At 37.9% G+C, this 25,074-nt stretch overlaps 1 protein-coding gene across 2 annotated transcripts in view; it reads right to left on the bottom strand.

Moving 5' to 3' along the window:
• The window catches only part of KIF5B (kinesin family member 5B), a 35,730-nt gene extending 10,876 nt beyond the window's left edge, over window positions 1-24,854 (bottom strand). Inside the window, exons 1-17 of one of the 2 annotated variants that reach the window (XM_069859376.1) lie at window positions 24,511-24,854; window positions 16,900-16,987; window positions 15,147-15,220; window positions 14,594-14,698; window positions 14,149-14,197; window positions 13,793-13,848; window positions 13,610-13,697; window positions 12,120-12,244; window positions 10,407-10,511; window positions 9,855-10,000; window positions 7,871-8,019; window positions 5,725-5,918; window positions 4,864-4,932; window positions 3,649-3,855; window positions 1,875-2,018; window positions 1,061-1,246; window positions 100-217 (exon numbers count right to left, since the gene is read on the bottom strand). In XM_069859376.1, coding sequence (XP_069715477.1) covers window positions 100-217; window positions 1,061-1,246; window positions 1,875-2,018; window positions 3,649-3,855; window positions 4,864-4,932; window positions 5,725-5,918; window positions 7,871-8,019; window positions 9,855-10,000; window positions 10,407-10,511; window positions 12,120-12,244; window positions 13,610-13,697; window positions 13,793-13,848; window positions 14,149-14,197; window positions 14,594-14,698; window positions 15,147-15,220; window positions 16,900-16,987; window positions 24,511-24,636 — 2,029 coding nt within the window. In that variant the 5' untranslated portion in view covers window positions 24,637-24,854. Of the gene's footprint in view, window positions 1-99; window positions 218-1,060; window positions 1,250-1,874; window positions 2,019-3,648; window positions 3,856-4,863; window positions 4,933-5,724; window positions 5,919-7,870; window positions 8,020-9,854; window positions 10,001-10,406; window positions 10,512-12,119; window positions 12,245-13,609; window positions 13,698-13,792; window positions 13,849-14,148; window positions 14,198-14,593; window positions 14,699-15,146; window positions 15,221-16,899; window positions 16,988-24,510 lie in introns of both variants that reach the window. The other variant, XM_069859375.1, reaches the window with a different exon arrangement.
• Between the last annotated feature and the right edge of the window lie 220 nt (window positions 24,855-25,074).

The raw sequence follows: 25,074 nt of genomic DNA, 5'->3' as shown, positions 1-25,074 counted from the left end.
CTGTCCTTCAATCTAACTAGAACAGAACCATTTCCTATTTGTAATTATACACTTAATATGGTGGTGGCAGTGGGTGGAGTGTAGGGAGGTAATTCCTACCCTGTGCTCGGAGCTGAACTAATTCTTCATTAAGGGAATCCACAGACTCTTCCAGCTGCCTTTTTTTCTGTTCCACATTCTGAAGATATTCAGTCAATGACTTGATCTTGGCTTCATGCTTGCAGAATGGAAAGATTAATTTACTTTGTAGTTAGGTATCACAGAATTACATACGCATAAACAGTACCTACTTGTTTAAATAAGTAAACTGATCTCACAACAAAACTGGCGCCAACTAAACTCTGAGAAGAGCATGGCTACTCATGTAGATCTATAAAGTGGCCTTTAAGACAACATCTTTATTCTGGATTGGAACAAAATAATTTTTTGGCTGGAAGAAGAGATATTTTGAATGTTAAATACCATCAGAAGCAAGAGTCTCACTGTATCTAGAAGACTGCACTGAAACATTCACCCCTTGCTTTTAAAAAGAATGACCATTTGTATGTAAAAAAAAAAAATAGAAAAAATAAATTGCATATGTAGATTACAATTTACAAAATTTTAGAAGTAACATTACTGATCTTTTCTAGCAATTGCATTAAAAGGGCCTTTCTTACATCAGAAGTAAACTTAACCTGCTATGCAAGTAATCTCACTGTGCCACTGCTACCTCTCCAAACTCCTGCTTTAGTAGGCAGAATGCTTACTAACCATTGCTTCTGTAAGACTCGCATGTGTTATGCAACTTTTAATGGAGAACATATAGCATTCCTATTCAGTATTAGGGTCTATAAAAACATTGTCAGGCTACAGACATATTGCAGAAATTCTGAAATCCTATCACACAATTACTAAGAAGCATCCAAACTGAAAACAGTATTGAGGATACAGCCAAGTCTTCTGGCTGTTCCATTACAATGGACGTTAAGTGTCAAGAAGAAACTGCAACTTTTTTTCACTCAGCAAGGTAATGAATTCAAAAGAGCATTTAAGTAGCACGGTGTAAAGAAACACTTACCTGTGAGATACGGAGCTGGCAGGCCGCCAGTTCCTTTTCATTTTCTTCCATTTTCTTATTGCTTTCTGCTTGTGTGCCTTCTAACTGTTTGCAACGTTTCACCATTGTTTTTACTTCTGACTTCATTTTGCTAATGTACAATCTCGCCACCGTGAATTCTTCATCGATCATTCCGGTTCCCTCAGGCTGCTGAAAAGTGTGGAATAACATGTTTAGAAAGCTCAGATAACAGAACAGAAATAAAGACAAGCTGGAACAACTCAGTGCCCAGAACACATCCCCTACCTTGACTGATAATCAGAACATTTACACACCAAAATTTAACTTTTCAGTTTTCTGATCATTTTGACGTTTTCAAAGGTAATGAGTTGCTCGAAGAGCGAAATAAAGTTCACAACAGATTTCTAACACTGCTTAGGTTCTTGTCCTACATTTATCTTCTAGACTTCTTTTATTTCAGTTCCTCATTCCATTTTTAATAAGCAACATCTTGACTGCCACTGTATCAGATCAGTATCAGATTTCCAAGACAAGGCAGTTATTATGACCACTTAGTGTGGTAGTTTAACTATGTGAACAAAAAAATTACTTCATAAAAAAAATATCATACCTGCTTTTCCCTGTGTTTGCATAATCTAATTCTGTTTGGGAACTGATAAGTCACAGCTTAAGCAAGGGATACGCTTATGCCCGAATTATTATCGTACATGAGGCTTCCTATGGTGTTTTTTTTTTAACCATACTAAAAAACTGACCCCAACTATCTACAACATATGTGTGTAATACATGGCATGAAAATTGCACTAATTCTTACCTTGACATCATTATTTCCTACTGCAATTCCTATCTCTGCAAGATCTTTTAGTAAGGAGGCCATCATTTCCGTTGCTCGTTTCTTCTGATGGTTGGTCATTTCTTTTAGTTTCTGAAGCTCCGCATCTATACTGGCTAGAGTGACCTACAGTAAAGGAAGATGACTTGAATAAACAAACGCACTCTTGTATTTACAATTAATTTAATATTTAATTACAGCAACATGTCATTGCTTTCTGAAATGTCTAAAACCAGACTGCTATCAGTCTCCATAGATACACCATATAGTAAAAGTTTAAAGCCCTAAAGTGACAGTATTTATTCTGAAAGAAATGTAAAGTACTGGGGACAGAGGCCTTCAGCTCACAAAAATATAATCTTATGACTCTGCATCAAAATTCCTGTTAACATTGTTGGACAGCAGAGTTATATACAGTTAAATGCTGCAGAGGATTGCATTTATACGAAAAAGGTACACGGACAACAAGTCAAACACTTTTCACCATATTTTGGTAAAGGAAAATAATTTCATCTTTACCTGCAGAACTTAACTATTTTCTGCTGTCAAATCAAAAAATGGTACACATCTTCAAGAGTCCATAAGCACTACACTTACTCTAAAGCGTCTTTGCAGTTTGAGCTGCTGTAGTTGTAATGGCTGCATCTCAGCAGCTTGCACACTCAGAAGTTGTCTGCTCTGAGTTTTAAAAAAATGCCAGAAGCTTTACAGCAAGAAAGTTTCAGCCAGTGATGCCAAAGGATGGTTACTGCATGAGAACACTGAGGTTACAACTGAGAACATTGCAACATCGTAATTTTACTACTTCTCAGAACAGTTGCTGCTTTCTTGTGGATTGAATTATTCATGACACTCAATGGATATTAATTATAATACCTGGAGTCACTTGATTATCTATAAGCTACTTAAAAACACACACAACAAAGCAAACCAAAAACCCCACACGCTTCAGAACCATGCACACATACAGCCTATTCCACCAGATCTGAAATGCTGCTCATATAGGAAGAGCAGAGATCATCTGACTTTCAGTCAACTTTAAAGTGATGTAAGTTACCAACAAAGATTACTCAACTCAGAATACTTGGATGTTTAAAAGATAGGTTTCGTGATCTTGTGAATATCAGTTTTAATGCCAGCATTCCATCCAGTCAAATCTTACTAACTGAAAATAGAAAAGCGTGTTCACTAGAAGACTCAGACCCTCTCAACTCTCATCTTCAAGAACAGAGAAGAATGAGACTTAACACATTCTGATTGCAATGCCAGCAAACAAGCTGGTCCTTTCGAGTACTTAATACCCTACCCATCTCCCTAAAATTCTATGTACTTAGAATAAAAACTGATACTATGTACTTAGAATAAAAACTGATACTATGTACTTAGAATAAAAACTGATACTATGTACTTAGAATAAAAACTGATACTATGTACTTAGAATAAAAACTGATACTATGTACTTAGAATAAAAACTGATAGAGGTCTACTAAATAACTGATTTTACTACCTGAAGAGTATACAGAGAAATGCCATATGTACTGAAAAGATGAGAGCTATCAAAGTCAATATTTACTGCACATTCTTCTTAAGTTTGCCTATTTTAGAAAATAATTTTTTGCTAAAGCTAAGTGTGTTTTAGACTTTTAGACCATCTTCCCTTGGGAAAAACCTTTAAATGACTTCAAGCCAGAAATACAGGTAAAGCAAGAAAAATTACGCCGAAGACCATCAGTAATTTCTTATCCCAGTTTCATACCGATTTTTGATTGAGTTCATCACTAAGCAGCTCATACTCCTTTGCCTTATCTTCTACTTCCTGAGACTTCTGATCATAATTAACAGCTAATTCTTCAAGAGCTTGAAGCACTTCTTTCACTTCTTCTTTAGAGGCATCGTTTTCAGCCTGAAGGCGATTCAACTCTGCTTGCAGGTTGTCTTGGTCCCGTCTGGTTGATGCTAGAAGCTGCAACATTAGAGGTTTATTTAAAATTACAACAAATAATCATCAAGAAAATTCCAAGTTGAGTAAGTTGAATCCTAAAGCATTTAGCTACTACAACAACTTATATCTACATTTTTAGTGTCTGCCATCACATAATAAGGATGTTGAGGATAGGTACACAGTAGGATTATAATGAACAATTAAGTTTCTTGTCTAGTATCTATAGTTCTTTAGCTTTTAAAGTATTTTCAAAATGGAAATGATTACAAATCAAGACACCTAAGGACAGCAAATAGAAACACACATGGAATAACGCAACTTTTTAAAAAAGCCACTGAACATAACCTGCGAGTCTAAGCTTTTCAAGATGCTAGAGACTAAACTTTCAGCATTTTAACACTGTTAGCTGCTGAAGAGTAACCAGACCAAGTGAACAGCTGCTAAAGAGGAAGATTATGTAAGCTTAAATAGTAGCTCCAACTTCCTGAGTTCTCAAACTATTTCCCTCTCACCATGTATGCAAAGATTATTATTTTTTTAATTTTTATGCTATATAGAATTATATATATCTTGGTTAAGCGAAATTAACAATTTCATTATTAATAGGCATTTTCCCCATTTAATTAAATTACATCACTGGCAACATGTGCATACAAATTGTTTGAATATTTTAGCAAGCATAGTCTGAACTAACACACAGATACTTCCTTTTTCATTATGGGCCATTACATTTTCCTCCTCGGCCTTCTCTCCTTGTACAGCAATTGACCAAAAGTACACCTTAAAACAGATTTTTCCCAGTAAATCCAAGTATGTTTGGTTCTGACAAATTGCTGACTTTTCACGGGGAAAACAACTGCTAATGTCTTTGCATAAAATATTTCAATGTCTTCAATCTTCATGGGTACTCAGTTCAAGTAAACTGGTTTAAGTTTAGCCATTAGCACAGTGTAATTGAGTTTCTTTAAAGAAATTTCTTTAAAGCAAAGACAATCAAAAATAGAATAAAGATTCAAGAGTGAATCTCACCTCTTCCTGATCTAACATTTGTGTCTTCAGTTTTTCTACTAGTTGGCTCTGCTGGTTAATTTCTTCATCCTGCAGTTAAAGTAAGAATCTATTCAATAAACTGACAAATACCACTCAAGAAAGGAAAAAAAAAAAATCTAACAGACAGCAGATGTTAGGTTTTCACTTTTTCATATTCTGAGACAATTACACAATCTAAAACAATACAAGTAAAAAAAATTTGATCCTTTAGATTTCACTGGCTGATTCATTAGGCTCTTAACTCAGCACGTATGTGCAAAATGTCATACTTTAATGACAAAACTCTCACACTTGTGGTTTTGCAAGTCTACTCCAAGTTGTTAACTTCCAAGAAACAAGTGATATTTAACAAATTTTTTCCACTCTCCAAATGCAGAACTACTGCTTAAATTTAAAAAGATGTTTGAGTAAAATATGCATAACATGAGAGGAAAAAGCAGCTGCCTTCAAATTACTAATTTTTATGCTTTCTCATTATTTTTCTTCTTCTGGTACAGTATTATTTCAGTCAGCTAGGAAGCAGAAATACTGCCTAAGAGTCTCATGAACTTTTATTTCCTAACTTGAATTTTTATCTTGGTTTTCTATGTACAGATACTTTATTTTTCAGAGCATTTTTCCAATAGTTCCAGCAACAGAGGGAGAAAAACTTATATGATGCTCACTTCGCACCAGATAAGGCAACGTTGATTTCTCTTAAATCCGAGCTTTAAATTAGAGTACATGCTCCCAGCAAGCATTTAAGCAAGCTGTACTAACAAAGACTGGCAAATTATGTATTACATAAGGTAGCTCAAGATACGTTTCCAAGAGTTCTTACATTAAAGAAGAATGGCATACCTTGTCATCCAGTTGTTTGTATAGTTTGGCAATTTCTTCCTCACATTTTCTTCTCTCGGCATCAGTGAAATTGCCAGTTACTCCAATTGCTGTAGCTGGTTTATCATTAAGAACAGTAGTATCTTTGTCCACTGCAAAAGCTTCCAAGTTGGCCTTCTCCTTGTCAAACTGTTCATCAACAGGTACAGTCTCCCCTTAAAGAGAATAATTCACTTCGTTTAGCATAGTCAGCCATTAAGTTATGTTCCATAAGCTCTGCTTTGAGAAGTGTGACATACTCCCTACTAACAGTACTGCTCCACAGTTAATAAGCAATCAAGTTCACAACAATTAACTGTTAAGAAGTGGCCACTAGATAATCCAAACTATCTCCTGCTTACCACAGAACACTACATTTCACCCAGTTACTCTGCTATGAGCTCCAAATCTCACGTCAAACTGTCTTCTAGAAAGGCACCTGGCTTGCCTTGAAAACAGCAGTCTGTTTTGCTAGGTAGTCACACCTAGTTTTAAATTGCTTTGCATCTAATTTGAAGTATTTCTTCAGTTACACTTTTACTTTTTTTTTTTTTTTTACACTTTTCTGATGAGAACACCTTAACTTCACACAGAAAAAATACCATGCACGCTAATCAAGCCACTTCTCTGCTAAACTAAACTAAATTCCTTAGCACCTTATTAAAAAACATTCTATCTGGTCCTTGGATGGTATGAGCTCTTTCCAGCACTCCAGTAACTTGTGTCAATATTCTGGAAGAACTACAATTAACATTTCAGGTGCAACCTCATGCCATCTCTATAAAAGACTTAAAAAGAAGAAAAAAAATTACATCCCACTAAACTTACTGAAGTGAGCCTGCGTTTCTCAGATTTACACCAGGACGCAGTTATCTATAAGACTGCAAAACCATCTTCTGTAGCTGCCAAACTCCAGATAACATCTGTAAGTATGACCCGTTTCTCCTTTCCTGAATTTAAGGGTTCATATTTATCTTATATTTTGCCAGAAATTTTAATTTATCAAATGTCAATTATTCAGAAGAAGAGCATTCTGTAGTATCAGCAATTTTGGGGTTTGGCTGGGCTTTTTTGCCTATTAACATGTTTGAGCTTTAAACAAGAGACAAGATCTTGTGATATTGATTTGAGTTACAAAATCAAACCAGAAGAAAGTTTGCTTAGTTTTTGCATCTACAGTTAATATAAGTTTTTTTTTCCTCCAAAATAAAATTTAGACTGTAATTCTAGCTCTGTAACAACCTAAGTGTTGAAGAACCTTATACTGGTATGTTTCCAGGCATTTTTGCCATTATGTTGTTACTAAAAGTTGTTCCAGTTACAATACAGTGAAAAATATAAAGTTCCAATGTCAACTTAATATCCTAGCTTTAACACAGATTCACAGAATCACTAGGTTGGAAAGGACCCACAGGATCCAACCATTCCTATCAACCACTAAACCATGCCCCTCAGCACCTCATCCATACATCTTTTAAACACCTCCAGGGAAGGTGGACCTGCTGGTCACGCCTTTTCTGATACAGGCCAAGATGCCAATGGCCTTCCTGGCCACCTGGGCACACTGCTGGCTCATGTTCACTCGGCTGTCAACCAACACCCCCAGGTCCCTCTCCTCCAGGCAGCTTTCTAGACAGACTTCTCCTAGTCTGTAGCACTGCATAGGGTTGTTGTGCCCCAAGTGCAGGACCCAGCATTTGGCCTTGTTAAACCTCATGCCATTGGTCTCAGCCCAGTGGTCCAGCCTGTTCAGATCCCTTCGCAGAGCCTCCCTACCCTCCAGCAGATCGACACTTCCACCCAGCTTAGTGTCACCACCAAACTTGCTAAGGGTGCACTCAATGTCTTCATCCAGGTCGTTGATAAAGACATTGAACAGGGCTGGACCCAGCACTGAGCCCTGGGGAACCCCACTTGTCACTGGCCTCCAGCTGGAGTTAACTCCATTTACCACCACTCTCTGGGCCCGGCCATCCAACCCGTCTTCCACCCAGGAGAGTGTGTGTCTGTCCAGGCCAGAGGCTGACAGTTTCCTAAGCAGAATGCTATGAGAAACTGTGTCAAAGGCTTTACTGAAGTTCCAGATGACTATATCCACAGCCCTCCCCTTGTTCAGTAGGCTGCTCACCATTCCGCCATCTGTTGAGTTCATTTTCTAGCCACTGTATGGTGTTACGTAGAGTCTTGTTTTTCTCTTTCTCTTTCTCATACTTTTTCTTCCATTGTTCTGCAGTGAGCTCCACATTGACACAGACAGTGTTCTTAATGGTCTTTGCTCTACAGAGAAAGAGTAAAAAGCTCTGAAATGTTTTTTTTCTTTTAATAAAACTAAGGGCTCTTGAATAAGATTTCTACATATCACTAATAAAAGCGTAAACAATTCCTACCTCTTCCAAAAGCTTATTTCTACTCCCTGCCAACTGACTATTCGTTCAATTGGAGCGATATAACTGTTAATAGACGGAGCAATACAACAAACTTTGGGAAGGCTAGAAAGTCTCAAGCTGGTTGAGTTGGAAAAATTCAGCTGAATTCTTTCACCTGAAAGAATTTGCGTCAGGACAGTTCACAGCCCTGAACAAATGCAGCATTCATCACACCTAGCAAACATTTCTCCAATGGAGAGTACAATGCTTTGAGAATGGAAACCATCAAGCTTACTTAAGAAACAGCCCATTTTGACCTAGAAATCCAGTGCTGGATCTCCATTAACCAAAGAGCTGTGTAAACTAAAAAAGTACAGACTGATTGTTGACATTCAGTCAAGTGAACCTCACATGAACACACTAGGTCTGGCGGTGAAACTACAGGCACTAATAAAACATTGTCACGACGTTAATGTATAGTTTTCACTTTAGCACCGTACCTCATTTACCTTAGTAATTCTTCTGTCTAGTCTCCTACTACCAGATACTCCACCCTCAGAAATACAAAAGCAGGAAAAAAAGCTTAATGGTAGTTCAAAATTTCTTCCCCACATTATGACTCCTATTAACATCTTTCTGCACACTCTCATTGGCACCAATTACTACCACAAGGCATTTGACTTCCTACTAAGTTGTGCAATATTTATCTAGCCTTCAGTTAATAAAGTTGAGGGTTTCAGCAGGAATTTAACACCTCTACAAGACAGAATTAATCTCCCAGACTAGCTATGGTAGCTGACACAGAATCATACTCAAACTTGTGAAGAAGTCAGGAGCATGAGGCAGTGAAACTGAAGAGCTATACCCGGAAGATACTTCACAATAGCTCATTCAAAAAATACTAAGAGGAAAGGACCTCCCAGATTCCAAAAGAAGTCCAAAAGCAACTCCACTGCTGCAGAACACAGTCATTACTCTACACCCACTAACAACCCATATTCCACTAGGCTTCCAAGAAGTTCTGAAGTTATATAGTCTACTTTACATAATAAAAAACTTCTCTGGAAAGATCAGGAGAAAACCATCTTGCTGAGCTACAGAGGTACGCTAACACAGAAGACCAGATGAGTTAGAGTGAAACGCTGACAGCTTTTGTAATATGCTCCAGTAAATGAGTGATTAAATCCAGTGGTCAGGAACTGGAGTATTATAATGAAGCATTAATAGAGTGACAAAGAAGAGACACCTAACAAAGTGCCAAATTTGAAATGGGTAATTATAAATTCAATTACAAATGACACATGAATTTAGAAGTATTAACTTAAATGTTACTGGAATGCTTGATACAAGAAAGAGACCAGAAGATGTGATTTAGCATGATATGACAGAAAAGCTGGCATAAGACAGACTCTCCCAGTACATAAAGGATTCAACTTAATACAGGAAAAATCATTCCTGCCTCCTGCAACTTAAAAAAAATTAATTACCCTTCAAAAATATACATTAAACTGCAATTTGAAACAAACTATGCACTGTCTTCCTGGAAATACAGTCTTCAGGATCCTGCCCACTTTAAGGATTTTTATATAGATAAGCTTGAACATGACACTTAGACATGCGTGCATTGAGGAATTATGGAAAGTAAACATTTTAATTAGCTTAGTTCAGAAATCTTCATGGAATGACCTATTCCTCACTCCGCATTTATTTCCAAGCACAATAAGAGCAAAATATTAAGTCACTTACCTTTGGCCAAAGAGAAGAGTAGATTTAGTTTCAGATTCATTGTATGATGATGGAGAACAACAAATAACAATAGTCGTTCTGCAATTACCCCCTAGTGAATCTTGAAGGATTCTGGTCATTTTGCTATCACGATATGGAACATAAGTCTACCAAGAAAATGGTTAAACAAATCAGTCACGAGTTTTCAGAGACGCAAGGTTTTTGAAATAAGAGCTATGCTTTTTCTAGGTATAACATCATCAGAAAGACATTAAATATTACTTTAATTGATAAAAATAATACTGAACACGTGGGATGACAAAAATGTACTTCTATGTTTGGTAACTTCTAGAGTACAAGAAAACTCTAAGTATGATGCTTTGGTCCTTCAACGTTAAGTGTAACTCAACAGAGTACAAGTATAATGGCCATTTGCAACGCATTAATGCAACTGGATTAGTTTAAAAACTCCATGCATATCACCAAGATCAGCAAAGAATTTCTTCATAGCACCATGTTCAGAGATGCAAGCCTTTAGCCTTGAAGTACAAACATACAAAAGAGAACACTTACACTGCTTTCAGCCAAAGCTGAAATGACGTTTCCAAGCGCAGACAGAGACTTGTTGATGTTCTTGGCCTCATCCAGCACAGCACCTTCTGCTCCAGTTTTACTAACCTACACAATATTTCCGTAAATTACTGAATGCATCTTTAAAAAACACCTTGCACATTTAAGAAAATATAAGTCACTTTCCCACTTTTAAGTCAGCCTCCCTGACTTTATTTAGTACTCATAAGCAATTAGATTAGAATAGGTGAACTCCTGCTCAGACTCTTTACTTGATTTACCACCAATTTTTGAATGAAAAATTGTTGTTTAAAGATGTTTGAACTTTTTAACTGAAGCAAATATTTTCCCTAAAAATTATGCCTTTTCATCAAAGATAAACATAGTTAAAAGCTTCTATGAAATAACTTCAAAAGTAGTTAAGTTTGTCCAAAAGTTTGAGTTCCTCAAAGTAGAAGGAAATAAATATTATGAATCATTTACAATATCAAAGCAAGAAAGATTTACAACTCTGTCTTAATAAGATGATCCTTATAGTTTGTACAGGGGTCATCCTTAAAAGAAAAAACAGAAAACGCCACTAAACAAAGAAACAGAAGAGACCAATCAAAACCCAAATGAACCACACACTACCACTGACACACACCCCCTGCTATGCCTCCCTACCCCGGGAAAATATAAGAGTCTCTAATAGCAACAATTTGTGAGAACATATTTTAGAGACTGAATCTGACCTACATAAGCACTCTAGGAATTTAAGCAGGTATCGGCAGAAATGTGAAAAAATGTTCTACCCTGACACCATTCTGTTTACCATGGCTTTTCTGCCTCCAAGGCTGAATTTGACATTAACCTTCACCATTCCTCATACCAAGCTGTGATCATGACTACAAACAAACAATTCTACGTGCCTATGTTTAAAACAACCCAAGACTAGGCATCAAACACCCTCACATACTTCACAAACACTGGGAGACACATGAAAGCAGAAGCTTGAATTCAACAGTGAAAGGAACAAAACTACAGAGAAAGGAGGTCTGCAACCAAGCCTTTCTTTAGCTTTGTTTTTCTTAAATGGTTTGTTTCATTCTCAAAAAAAAAAGCCACTGCTAAGAAACAATTTCAGAATAAACAAAGGATCAGAGACTACAATATGGCCATGGAACAATGACAAAGGTGAGGAGAAAGGACTGAAAGAGACGGGGATTGCCCCAGAAGCAAAGTCAAAAAGAACATAAATCCAGCTCTTAAAAGGCTAAATTACAGTCCAAGTGTTACAGAATAAGGAAATGTTACGTATTTCCTTCCTGGCTTTAAGCCACTGACACAGAAAAGCAAGCTGTTATTTTGAACAATGTTAAACAGAATTTCAAATGAAGAAACTTGGTACAACTACATAAAAGAAAACATTTTTTCCAGAACTTCACTACCCAACACACCTGCATAACTTTTTCCTCTCACCAATACTGAGACTGAACTCTAACCTATTTCTCCACCCTATTCCATACTTACAAACCCTTACTGCGGAAGTATGTATCAGCTTAAAGAGGCAGTATCTAACAGCCAACCCAGACTAGGATTCAGAGATCATACTTGAAATTCAAAATTAAAACACCTCAGAGATAGCAAATGAATAATCAGTACTGCATTACTGTAAAATATCTGATTGTTAAGAACAACTGGAGTTTTGCAAAATAGAAAGAAATTTAGAATTACCTTTTCACTACCTGCCAAGTCCACAAGGTAAAGTTTTCCACTTAGTTTCTGTTCTGTTTGCGTATTCTCTTGTTTTACATTAATAAGAAAAATACTATGACTTCGGGAGCTGTGTTCATTCATATCTATAATCCAAAACACAAATTGTCAAAAATATTCATACAACTGAACTCACTTAACAAAGCAACACCTTCTCACAGTGAAGCGACAGACTTAAAGCTAATGAAACTGTAGAGAGCAATTTCTCAATGACAATAAAACCAGAGGCACCCAAACCAACAGTACTGTCTAATCGAGTAACAAGGATCCAGTCTTCTTTGTCCTCCTAATACCACAGAAGCTCATTGATATGATTTGCCAGTCGGTCAACTATGGATTGCACATATTTACTTTACTGGAAAGAGAAAGCACATTTACATTCTTATACCAGAACATATTCCATTTTTTGTAGATTTACAAAGTATCACATTTTATCCTTCAGTGAAAATTTTAACTAGATGGCCACAACTTTTCACCTCTTTCTAATTTAAGTAACTACTGCTCCCTCTGCTGTGAAACCTGCAGAGTAAATAAGACTTAACGAAATAAAGTTCTTTAAATTCAGTAACAAAATTTAAGCTGACTGAATATTTCTGCTGTTTCTCCACCACTTAATCCGGTTCCCACTTCAGAACCTCACTATCTAGGAGCAATGAAGTAGTAGTGCAGGATAGAGTCATTCCTTAAAAGGAGTATTGTATTTTTATTTTTGATCCTTACCTAAGGAAATAAGAAGAAAAATATTTTCTTTTCTAACGACTGTATATTTGGTTTTTTCCTGAATAAAGATCTAGATGCAGGAAGACTGTGAAACTCGCCCTCAAACTGGTTCTCAAAGATTTCTGACAGTCACTTCAGTTGCTAAGAACTAAGGTATTGCTTTGGCATGCACCTCACTTTTCCTTATATTTCTTTTTTTTTTTAACCCTTTCTTACTTCCTAATCCTGCTTCCTTGGGAAATTCCAAGACCTATGACACAGCTCCTTGCAAATCAGTTTCATGACACCGCCAAAAAAGCTCAGAACATTGAGATACTGCTTAATTCTACAGCGTATCTCAATATGTATTCTGACCAGCTCTTTGTAGCATACTCAACAGAACGGCCTAACTGTCCATAAGCCACAGTGCCTTACTCAAGTTTATAGGTTAATTGAAACAAATGCTGCAAACTGGGATTTTCTACAATTCCCAGTGCAGAACTACACCTTTTTCTCCAATGATTCAGAGCTCCTCACTTATCGGTTACTCTCCCCTTTCAATCCAAGTCTAAGTAACAACACCTAACAAGAAATGAGTTGAAATACTTGATTCTGAAAGACAAGCTGAAACTGCTTATGCAAGACCATTTAAAAAACCTGAATTATTTGGCTCACTATTTTTGTCTTTCCTACTTTAAGGCACACCAGAAGCAAATCAATAAGGCACTAAAAGGAGACAAAAAGATACTTACTTGTAACTGCTACATGTCTGTTTGATTTTCCTTCATCTATAGTATCCATAACTTCTTCTGGACTACATACAAAACGCTCTGTGCAACCCTTAAAAACAGCAAAAAATACCACGCCAACAAACCAGCAGTAAATGGTGTACACCAGAGGAATGAAAGATGAAAACATATCAGATTGGTGCTCACCTTTACATAGGGAACTCTATTTTTGTCCTCATGAACAGAAAGATTGGTCTTTGAAACTGGAAGAGAAGAATATATGTATTATTTATTTGAAAAATTCATGAGTTGTGTACAAGCGTTCAAGTCAGATGTTATTTGTCAGCAAGACTTCACAAAAAACACATTATACATGAAACTACCACTACTGTAGCTTTATTTTTATTATATAGATCAGTTCCATGCTTTCTTATTTTGAAGTACCCTTATTTATGTTATTTGCAAACTGCATACCTATCATAGTATCATAAGGGGCTTGGGGTTTTTTTACACTCTTTTCAGAACATTTTACCTTCTATGCTTAACAGAAATAAAAGGCTTACCATCCAAAAGGTCCCTTATTTTATCCAAGTATATTTCAAAATATGACACCTAGAAGTGGGAAGGGAAATAAAAATATAGCATCAGAAAGGAAAAATGCTTTGCTTCTTCATCAGCATGATTATTATGACCTCCCACATAAAACCACATCTAGTTCAAGTCCTTAAGGCTGAACTAAAATACACGGTTAGGAGGAAACTATTTTGATCAAAAGCTTCAAGCACTATCAGCACTGCCATATGTTTTCAGGACAGCTACCATGAATGTTTAATGGAAACAAGATTAAAGTGTTAGTGTAATTCTTCTTTAAGAGTCAGTTACTTCAGAAATAACTCACGTTTAGGTGTTCCAAGTTAGGAGCACTTGAAACAGATACAGTACATCCATTTAAACATAGACTACTTCCAGTTTTAATCGAGATTAAATAAGAAACAATGAAAAGTTTACCTTAATATGAAACTCAAGATTCTCATCCATAGAGTAAATATAATTAAAAATATCTTGCACTATTCTTGGAATAATACCCATTCCATCCGGGTCATGAAGCTTCCCCTTATTAAAAAAAGATACAACAAAATGAAACCCTCATACTGAATCCAACATCAAGAACAGTATCTAAAGGCAATAAGAACAGTTAACAGAGTCTTAAAATGCTGACAGGTATGATGCACTTATAAAGGAAAGTCTTGACCATCTATTTAGGCCCAACATTTGCCAGAAGTAAAAACAGTCTCAGAAATCTCCCAGACTACTAAAAGTGAAAACACATCATTAAGCTTATTCTTGTGTTTCGCATCCTGCTACTAAGGGTTGAAAAAATACAGTAATTGCCATTCTTGGTCCTAAATAAACATTTTGGGTATCAAAATGTTGCAATGGAAAGAAAAGTAGAATTGCAAGATAAAAACAAGCAGACATCTTATTTCTAAAAGATAAGACTATTGCAATGAAAGAGAGAACTGTGACTGAAAAAGAGGAAAATTATTTTAAGATTTCTTACTTCCATAGTGTGTGTCTTTCCAGATGATGTTTGCCCATAAGCAAATATTGTACCATTGTATCCCTCAAGTACATCTAAAGGGAAAGAGTATTTTCATTAGGGTTCATTTCCTTCTTTGAAAAGAGAGTCAAATGAAACAGAAGGCAAGCAGGCAGTTCCTAAAATGTTCAGCAACCTATTCAGTGTTTGGGAACTCTGCACTAGAGCTGGAGGGAGAGGGGGAGGGAGGGTGTTCCTTCCTACCCCTTTTAATGCACTAAGTCACCAGTGACCACGTGTGAGAAGTTTACTGTTTTAGAAGCGTTTGTGTTCATTCAACCAGAAAAATCAGGACTTCAGAGTCAGAAGGAAAAAGGAAATCAACACAATTGCCAGGCTGAACATGCAAGTCTTTGACAACTCAGAAGGAGAAGCCATATACAAGGACACCATAGTATTTTCTGCCTTCAGGAAAAGTTTAATTTCCCACAGGTGAAGAGAACGAGCTATGTCATAAGTTTCACGCATCTTAAACACATACTCATAAGCTCACATTTCAGACTATGAATGAGCCAACCTGAAGTTTTAGAGCGAGAGGCTAGTGGGTTGCTGTAGAATCACAGTTACTGTAGTGCAGTAACTACAGTACAGTCAGTTATTGTAGAATCACATCCTGCAAGCAGACTTTTTTCCAAAACCAAACATGGGATACTCCAAATGGGGAAGTCTTTGCCTCCCCATCATACCCATAAATTCACTTGTACCACCACTAGAGCTCTTCTGCCACATGATATATCACAGCCTAGAAATGCTGCACAGAGAAACAGAGACCAAATTTTCATGTGGAAGAAAGAGGCAGCGTTACAATTCTTAGTTAACTCCAGTTTTTAAGGAGCAAACTTCCGATCTAAACCTGATTACTATTTTACTCCTGAAAGGGTTAAATACTTGCAGCAGCATGGTTTTGTCACAGTAAATCACTTTTCTAATGACAAAACCCCCTACATTTACCTAATCTTCTCTTGTTAGTAATAGCTGATATTTCAGTGGAAGGCTTTGTTAAAGTTATTTTGAAAGTCACATCAACTAGAACTTATTACTGATCTCCTCAAGAAATTAATCAATTTTATCTTCAGGAAACCAGCTAATTGCTTCTCTAACAACTTACTGTGGTATAACCTTCTTTGTGATAAGACTTGATTTTCTGAAGTTACTAGGCCAATTCTGACAACTCAGGTTTGGAGAAGCTGTACACTCTGACCTGCACAGTGATAACTCATGTTTAACCTTCTAATTGCGAAGCTAAAAGTCACATTTAAACCCCCTTCCCCTCCCTTAAACTGTGTATTAAATAAACAAGGTCAGAAAAGATCTATAGCGTACACATGATTTCACAAGTTTCTGATATTCCTCCAAACTTAACAAAAGCAATTGTAAGATATTTTCGCCAATATATTTGGAAAATAAAGAAACTATTCATAAGAGTTACTTGGATTGATTTCTGACAAATTGTTTTAAGCAATCTTTTTGCAGAGAACCACAAGAAAACCATACATGGCAGGCAAACGTTATCAAACATTGCAATTGAAACAGCAGGTTAAGTACTGACATATTTATTTGCTCAACTCTAGGATGATTTTATACTGCTATGATCCTTGTTGGCTTTTATTCAACATTCAGAATGTAAAAGGGAGTGATAGAAGCATTGGTTTTCAACATTTGAAACCCACAAGAAAGACTTTTCTTTACAGTTAAGGTTGCTGTTCCACCTTACCTTTGACAATCTTTTTAGCACAATCATTGTACACTTGTTCCTGTGATGTGTTTGACTGGAATACACGGTCAAATATATATGGCTTTGACTGGAAAAAAAAAACAAAACAGAGAGAAGAACTGTTAAAAAACCCCAGATACTGAAGTAGAACTGAAAGGTGCTCGTTCATATAGTTTATAAGTAGCCCATACTGGTCTCAGTCCAACCTTTTGTTTTATTTTAAGCACTTGAAGACTTTAGGGAAGAAATCAGCTTACAATAGTGTTGCCTAAATCTTCACATGCTTGTCTGCAAGTTAAGGCCCTGAATTAAATATATTTGGATTTGAAGTGCAATCTAAATACTTTTCCAAAACTACTACATCACATAACCTCAATTTACTTTATGTGCAAGGTAAACCAGTGCCTTGTCTGTAGATCCAAGAGTTGTCCTCCTATTCAGGTAGGAGGTTTACTCTAGGAAGTAGAATGTCTGTGCTGGCAGCATTTATTGAAAAACCTCAAACCAAAAAGAAACAGTCAGTTCACCTACACTCAGCACAAGAAGTATTTCCCTATATATATGATATCCTTAAAAAAAAGCTCCATTAACAGAAGGAAAGGCCACTTTGAAGGAAGGGAACCATTCACACAAGACTCATTTTGGAAGACACTAAGAGGAAGCTGTGACACAGCTTTTTGAAAGGACTGCTGGATTTTGTTTTAAAGATTTTCCTAACAGTTCTAAGAGGCTGACAATCCGTTAAGATATGAACTACTATGCTTACTTTATGAAGTTCGAGTTTCTGTAGTATTTTCAGAGCTTGCCAAGCAGACAGGTAAGGTTTACAAGGGCCCTAGGTCAGTCACCATCACTAAACTCGCCACAGTTGTCTAGTGCTCCATTTTGCCTAAATTTAATTCATTATCATCCTCCCCCAGGGATATTCTGGAACTGCCTCCCTAGCAAAGAAACAAATATAGCTTCTATCTTTCACACACCCACCACATTCCCTTCCCCAGCCTGACCTTCCCTTTGTCTTTTAATAACATCTAGCAAAACACCAAACAAAGCTTTTAAAATTCAACACACAACTGTCTGCTGAGAGGGCTGAAACTCAGGTGGATAATCTCCCTCTTGGAAAAAATAATTACAGTGTTCACCTTCTAAATACACTCAAGAAACCACAAGACTCAGTAGTCAGAAGCTATCCCTAAGGTGCTGAAGTTTGTCGTAATGCTTGTTCCACAGCAGGGAAATCACAAGCCTTCTGGATTACTCATTTCAGCTTCAAATACACCTCAAATTCGTTACGTTCAACAGGTAGAACTGAGGCCATTATGTATACCAGAAGACAAACAACTAATTAGTTCAAGTAACCCTGAGGTCAGAAAGTGAAGAGTGAGAAGACGCTACATAAAAAGATAAGCCACTGCAGGAAAGGTAGTATCAGTCAAACATTTTCTTTGTCACTAGTGGCTGTACTTTCAAAAAGCCTCCAACTTCATGAATATCAATCAGCTACACTACACTCTGCAAGCAATCTACATCACAAAATGTTGATCAGATCTGTTTGACGCTCAAGTTCTTTTGCATATTTCTATACAGTGACGCAACACTTTGGAGGATGGTACTTATCATTATACACTGGAGAAATAAAGCGAAAAGAGAGAGGGCATCAATATCACTGCAAAAAAATCTGTGCAGCATTAGTAATTTGTGTGTTCATAAGATTTAAACTCTTCTCCAAATTACTGCTCAAAAAATATCTAATTACAATTATTCCAATTAAATTGATTTTGGAAGAATCAGGGAAAGTTCCTGGATACAATCTTCTGACAGTCTATGCAGCAATTGTTAACAATACTCACTACTTCTCACAGATCCCAACATATCTGATCTTTGCTGTCGCAAACAGAACATGACAACTATGAGAAAAGTACATTAGAAGGCAAGAATTGTTTTGCACGTTATGTGTTTCAATGCATACACATACAAAATATTTCCAATGTCAAATTTTTTTGTAGATTTTTTTTTTAAGAAATTCAACTTAAATAAAAATAATCAAAGCCTAGTTTCTGATAGAGGAAGATAGTTTGTTTAGAAAGGGCATTAGGCACAACCTGCAGTAGTTTGCAACCACCCTGCAATCTACAGGTATTTGCAGCACGTTCTGAGAAAGCTTTCCTTCTCTAAGTTTTTAAACAGCATTTAGAGGGTTTTTTTTTAGTTGCTCGTTTTTAATTCTTCTGCCAAGCAAAGGTTGACTGAATTGAACTGTTATTCTTCCCGTTGTAAAGGAAAATTACATCTACTAATCTGAAAGTAAGCCATAGACACAGAATACTTCTAGACTATCTACTCTCCAATCGCCATATAAATGCTTTCACAGGAGAACTGAGCCAAACTACAGTATTTCAATTAATTAGTCTCTCTTGCTTTACAAAATGTTAATATAAAGAACAGCACATATGATGAACGCCACGGACTAGTAAGAACAGAACGCCAAGCTGCACGGACTTCACTCCGTCCTATTTATTTGTATACTGAAAGCTGTTAGGCACAATACAAATTCCAATTTCCCCTCAATTTAACAACTGCTACCAACATACACACAAAACTTTACAAACTTGGACCAAAATCCTCACAAGACATCCTGTTTATACCACTTGTCAATTCCCTATCCCTTCCTGGTGAAAGTGGAATACCTGTTTACACATCCTCAGTATTAAACACTCCCAGATGTAACCACAATACAAGTTTGAAGCACTCAAAATACCACTTACATACTTCCCTCCCCTCCTAGGTCACAGTACATTTATTACAGCTATAAAGGCCCACGTTAGAGGCAAGTCCTTGCTCCATCATCACTGAATCAATAGGCAACCAAGTAGGTTTAGCTAAGCAGGTTGCAGGGCAATTATGTTTTAAGAATACAAGTTACTTCCACTCATATGGTTTCGCATCTTTGACATCTGCAATGCTATGTCTTATCACTTCTCTTTACAGTCTGCTTTCTGCTCTAAACAAAGCTAAAACAGTATTACACAGATTACCCTGCCCTAGAAAACCTCCTCATTACCTTTAAGAGATTAATCAAGAAAGATTAAAGCGCCAGACATTTTTCTATACCAGATGCCTTTCTTCCTCAAGTGTAAACAATCAGATATTATGATGGAACTGAAAACAAAAAAGGTATAAGCAGTATTACCACGTGGTGTCGGCAACAGTGATAGCAGCAGCCTTGCTACCATTATATAATGTTGCATTGTCACACTCCAAAATAGTCAGCAAACATTACTCAAATCCCATGAAAATTTAAAACACACAACCTATAAGCAACACAAAATAGTGAGTAAACAAGCAGAGCTTCCAACTTCCTCCCTCCAAAGAGAGGATTCAGCATTGCAATTCACTCCTCGACTAGTGTTTGTTCTGTCAGTAACTACACGACAACTGCAGCTCCTGTAGGTGCTTGAACTGCAGAAATGTGGTGCCACAGCAAAAATGTTGCAAGCATTCTTACAGCCCTCAAAAATGTACAGCTCTCAGCACGATTTAGTGTATTTAAGCTGAAACTTGAAAAAAGGGTTAGGTTTAAGTATGCAGTTCTGCAGTTAACTTAAAACCAGTCACCAGTTATCCTTATGCAAAAGGATGGTCAACCTATCCAAACTGTATATACATGATTCAGAGGGAGCATGAGTGTTTTCCAGAACAGTTAGTTTTTGTCAGCACCTTCAATGAGGACTGTGTAACTGTGATCACAATCATGCTGAAATCTTAACCTAGGGTATTTCTAGGACTTTTAAAGTATCTCCATAGAAATAATTTAAAATATCATTTGTTCATTGTAACCCTGCGAATTCCATGATTGCTTACGCATAGCTCTTAGTTCACCTTATTTTTTGTGCATTAGTATTTGAAGCAAAGCCAACAGTCCAAATTTGCTTGAAAATCGGTAGCATATTTTTCTACAACATATCCAGGTGCTCTTTACTGGTTTTTTTTGCTAGAATGGGCTACTAAAATAATATTATACCACTCATGGTTGGTTTATTCATGATAAGAGGTTGAGATAATAAATGGGAGGTAAACCCATTATGTAAGTTTTACATCTTTAAAAAAGAACATTCTTCCCATCAGCATGTAATATGGCAAAAGAAATATCTCACACCAAACAATTTCTGGAAAGTATGACATCAAATACCTGACTCAGTTCTTCCTATTACTAAGCTAAGGTATTGCTGCTTTGACACACCTAATAGAGTTCAACACTGTGAATGAATGAGTGTTTTCCAGTATCAAAACAGTGACAAATTTTGGAACAAGAGTTTAAGCCAAACTTAGCTATAGTAAAGAGTTTCCTCTAAAGAGAAAAACAAGCGCTGTTAGAATAAAACCAGTCACTGAATTTCAGAACAACTACATACGAGATGAGTGAGATGTTTCGAGGCAAGTGGTTCTGCAGACAGGGAATTTCAGTATCCCTTTACACATCACGAAGCTAGAAAATCTGCTTTTTGTATCTACTGGTATAATCTGAAAAACTTATATTATCCACCACTCCATGGAACGAAATAAAAAAATAGAGTAACACTGAAAGAATATGATTGTATCAGCTACAGGTTGCACTGTAGGCATTAGCAATTTTAAATCATAAAACAGTACTTTCCCTAGCAAAATAATGAAAAGTTGTTTTCAGAATACACCACTTCCTGCATTTACACACTCTGGCACAGCCTTTCTGAATAATCTGCTGCCAAAAGCTGCAGTAATAGCAAGTGATCTTCATTAATCTCATTCTAACATAATTTAAACCTAGCTTTGCTCTCATTTACTATCCTGTACCAGTTTAAAAGGTAATGAAAAAGAAAGCTACATCTCTCAAGCCCTTTTCAGGATCACAACGGTACATCTTACAATACAAAAAAAAAAAAAAAAGTACTCTAAGCAAATATGAAAACATAAGCAGTCACAATTCATTCTTAAAAGTCACAGAAATAAGGGTTATACTATGACCATTACTAGAAACATCTGGATGTCAGAGGGGTACTGCCCATTTCTGTGAATGTCCATATAACACTTCATCATTTCAGTCATCTGACAGAACTGTTTCCAGTTTAGGCTTCAGTCTAAAATCCTCGAGTCTCACTGTATTCAGTAATGTGTCTTATCTTTTGGACAGCTGTGCGATGAGCAAGGCTAGGTATAGATACGTCTTCTGAAGAGAAGTATAGATATGTTACGCAGAACTATAAAGCTAGTCTGCTGCAAGCAGTTTTACATTTGAAAAAATAAATACGTAATCATATATTAGCTTGCTATTCCTGCTTCATCTTGCTCAAAAGCCTGAAATACATGACCAAATTGCTATTGATTTTTTAATATTGGTACATTTATGATGCTTAACATAAAAGCAGTATACTTATAACAAGTCACCCTGTTATCTGTTTTAACAAACAGTTTTACTCAACAGTAAGAACCATAAGAAAAAAAACCCTTAATAAAATATTAAAATGGAATGAAGACCCACTTAATAATGTAAAAGCTCTTTACTAGATAAAAAAAGCTTCATTCTCTTGAAGCACAATACTTAAAAAAAGTGTGCTCTTTAAGAGACCAACACCCTAGGTCCCCTCAAATCGTCATCACACACTAGCTACAATTAAATCAAGTATTTTATCTCACACAAATCAAAACAACTCACTCGTCCAGAAAGACAACCGCGCCAATAATTACACAGCAGCTAAGAAGAGAAGGGAGGATAGACAGCTCAGAGATGATAGGGGAGTCAAGGAAGGAGGAGGGTTTGGGTAGAACCACGGATTTCCTCTCCCCACCCTCCTCCATAGAGGAGTCGTCTGCAGTCTGGTATAAGCTCTGCTTCTATCTCCTATCTACCATCACAGGCAGCTCCCAAGTGTTATTAAAGAAGTCTTCACTGTTACAGCACAGACACAGGCGTACACAAAAGGTGCAAGTCCTTTAGGCAGCTGAGGAAAGTAGCTATAAAAAAAAAAAAAGTGGTTCAATTACAGTTCAAAGGGCAGACAACAGCCATGTAGCAATAAAGACAGAAATCAAAGAAAAAAAACAAACATACAGCTTGCTGAGGATGTCTTCAGAAACTTTCATGAGAACTGTTTCTGTTACTATCTTCCTATAGGCAATTCTACCGCACACACATAAGAGGTGGCTGGCTAAAGCCTCAAGCTGGAAGGTTCTTCACTTTGTAAAAACTCAGCTTGTTAAATATAAACAAACAAAACCCCACAAGTCATTGTCTCAAAAGCTTTAGAGAAATCAAGTCATAACTTTGAGAACAACAATTTTGTCATATGCCCACCATTATAAAAACAAAATCACAAAACCATCCTTTATTTAGACTTTGTGAAACAGAACTCAAATACTGTCTTCTGCTGCCCAATCCAATAATTTTGGGATGCGTTTTTCCCGAAGTCCAGCTTAGTAAAGCCTGGACCTAAGGCCACTAAAGAATTTTTTGTTGTATTTTTTGCCAATGCAGGAAACAAAGTATAGTTGTAACACAAACTATAATCACCCTGATCAAAAAGTCTCACATGATCTCTCAGGAGCACGCAACCACACTGTCCTACCCATTAATGTCCTACAGCACTACCTCAGCCCAATTAGACACTTTTAAAGCAACTATTTAAAACAACCTAAATTTTCTATTTAGACTAGAAGTACTGAAAGAACACACGGAAATATTTTTTTAGAAGTCAGAAAATACTGAAGTTTCTAAACTTAATCATCAATTTTAAACAGAATATGTAGAGACTTAAAAAAAAAGTATTTTATTGAATAACCTCCTGCAACCTCAGATACTACACAAAAAACCACTACTACTGGTAGCCTCAAGGAACAGAATATAAAAGAAAAATCATAGAATCATGGAAAGGTTTAGGCTGGAAGGGACCTGAACGGTAATCTGGTTCCAACCCCCCGCCATGGGCGGGGACACCAATAAGACAAATAACTAAGTTATTTCTCTTAACACAGAACCAGCACCATGTCTAGACTAAAAAGTATTTATATGAAAACACAAATTAAACATTTGCAAAACCAAAACAAACACTGGGAACAGAACACGCTTGTACAATACCAACCAAACCAGGCAATAAACCACTGTAACTTCTATCTTATATTCCAGTTCCACTTTGCAGCTAAATGACACGCTAAACAAAAGCGAAAGGATTACCTTTTCCCCTATAACATCCGGATTGTTTTACAACAGGCCTCATACTTCGCAAGGTGACTTCAGTTAAAATGTATTTACAGGCTCGTAGTAAGCCAAACGATCTGCTTATTTTGATTCTTTCCATAAAAGCTGATTTACAGCCCTCAAGCACCAACGAGCCGGAACCTCCGCTGCGGTTCGGCGTTTTCTTTCCGCCCAGCTCCCCGCAGCCCATTCTCCCGCGGCAGCTCCAAGTGCCCGGTGTCCACAGCCCGGGGCCGCTCCGACCCGAGCCCCGCGCCTCGGCAACCAACCCACCCCCGGGCGCCGCTTTCGCCCAAGGCTTCTTGACCCGCTCCCCCAGCCCGGCCCGGCCCGCGGGCAGCGCCCTCTCGACCCCCACCCGCCCCGCCGCTCCCGCCCCTCACCGCGATGACGACGGTGTCTTCGCCCTGGAACTTGGCGATGTACTTGTCGCCGCGGGTGACCTCGGACTCGTTGAGGGGCCTGAAGCGGCACATCACTTTGATGTTGCACTCCGCCGGGTCCGCCATCTTAGGCCGCCGCCCGCTCCGCTCCGCCGCCGTCCGCCGCTGCCTCCCCGCCCGCTACGGGGGCCTCGAAAGCCGCCGCCGCCGCCCGGGGATCCCGATCCCGCGCCCGCCCCGAGCAGAACGGGAAAGGGAAGGGCTCCTTCCCGGCCGCCGCCTCCCGCTCTCACGTCCTCCCCAATATGGCAGCCATGGCGGCGGCTGCGGCCGGCGAGTCCCGGCCCCCCCCGCGCCGGGCAGGGGCGGCGCCGGCGGCAGCGCGGGGGGTGACGTCACCCTCTGCAGCGCCCGGACCCGCCGGCGCCGCACGGCGCATGCGCGGAGCTGTCGCTGGGGCGCTGGGGCCGCCGCCGGGGAGAGGGGCGGGGTTTGTGGGGAGGGGGCGGGGCTACGAGGGGCGGGGTCGCTCGGCTTTGACCTCGGGGGAGGCGCTGCCGGCAT

The sequence above is a fragment of the Phaenicophaeus curvirostris genome, chromosome 6 (genome assembly GCF_032191515.1).
Source record: "Phaenicophaeus curvirostris isolate KB17595 chromosome 6, BPBGC_Pcur_1.0, whole genome shotgun sequence".
NCBI classification, from domain to species: domain Eukaryota; kingdom Metazoa; phylum Chordata; class Aves; order Cuculiformes; family Cuculidae; genus Phaenicophaeus; species Phaenicophaeus curvirostris.
Note: the sequence above shows the minus strand (reverse complement) of the source record. Positions and strands in the feature narration are given on the sequence as shown.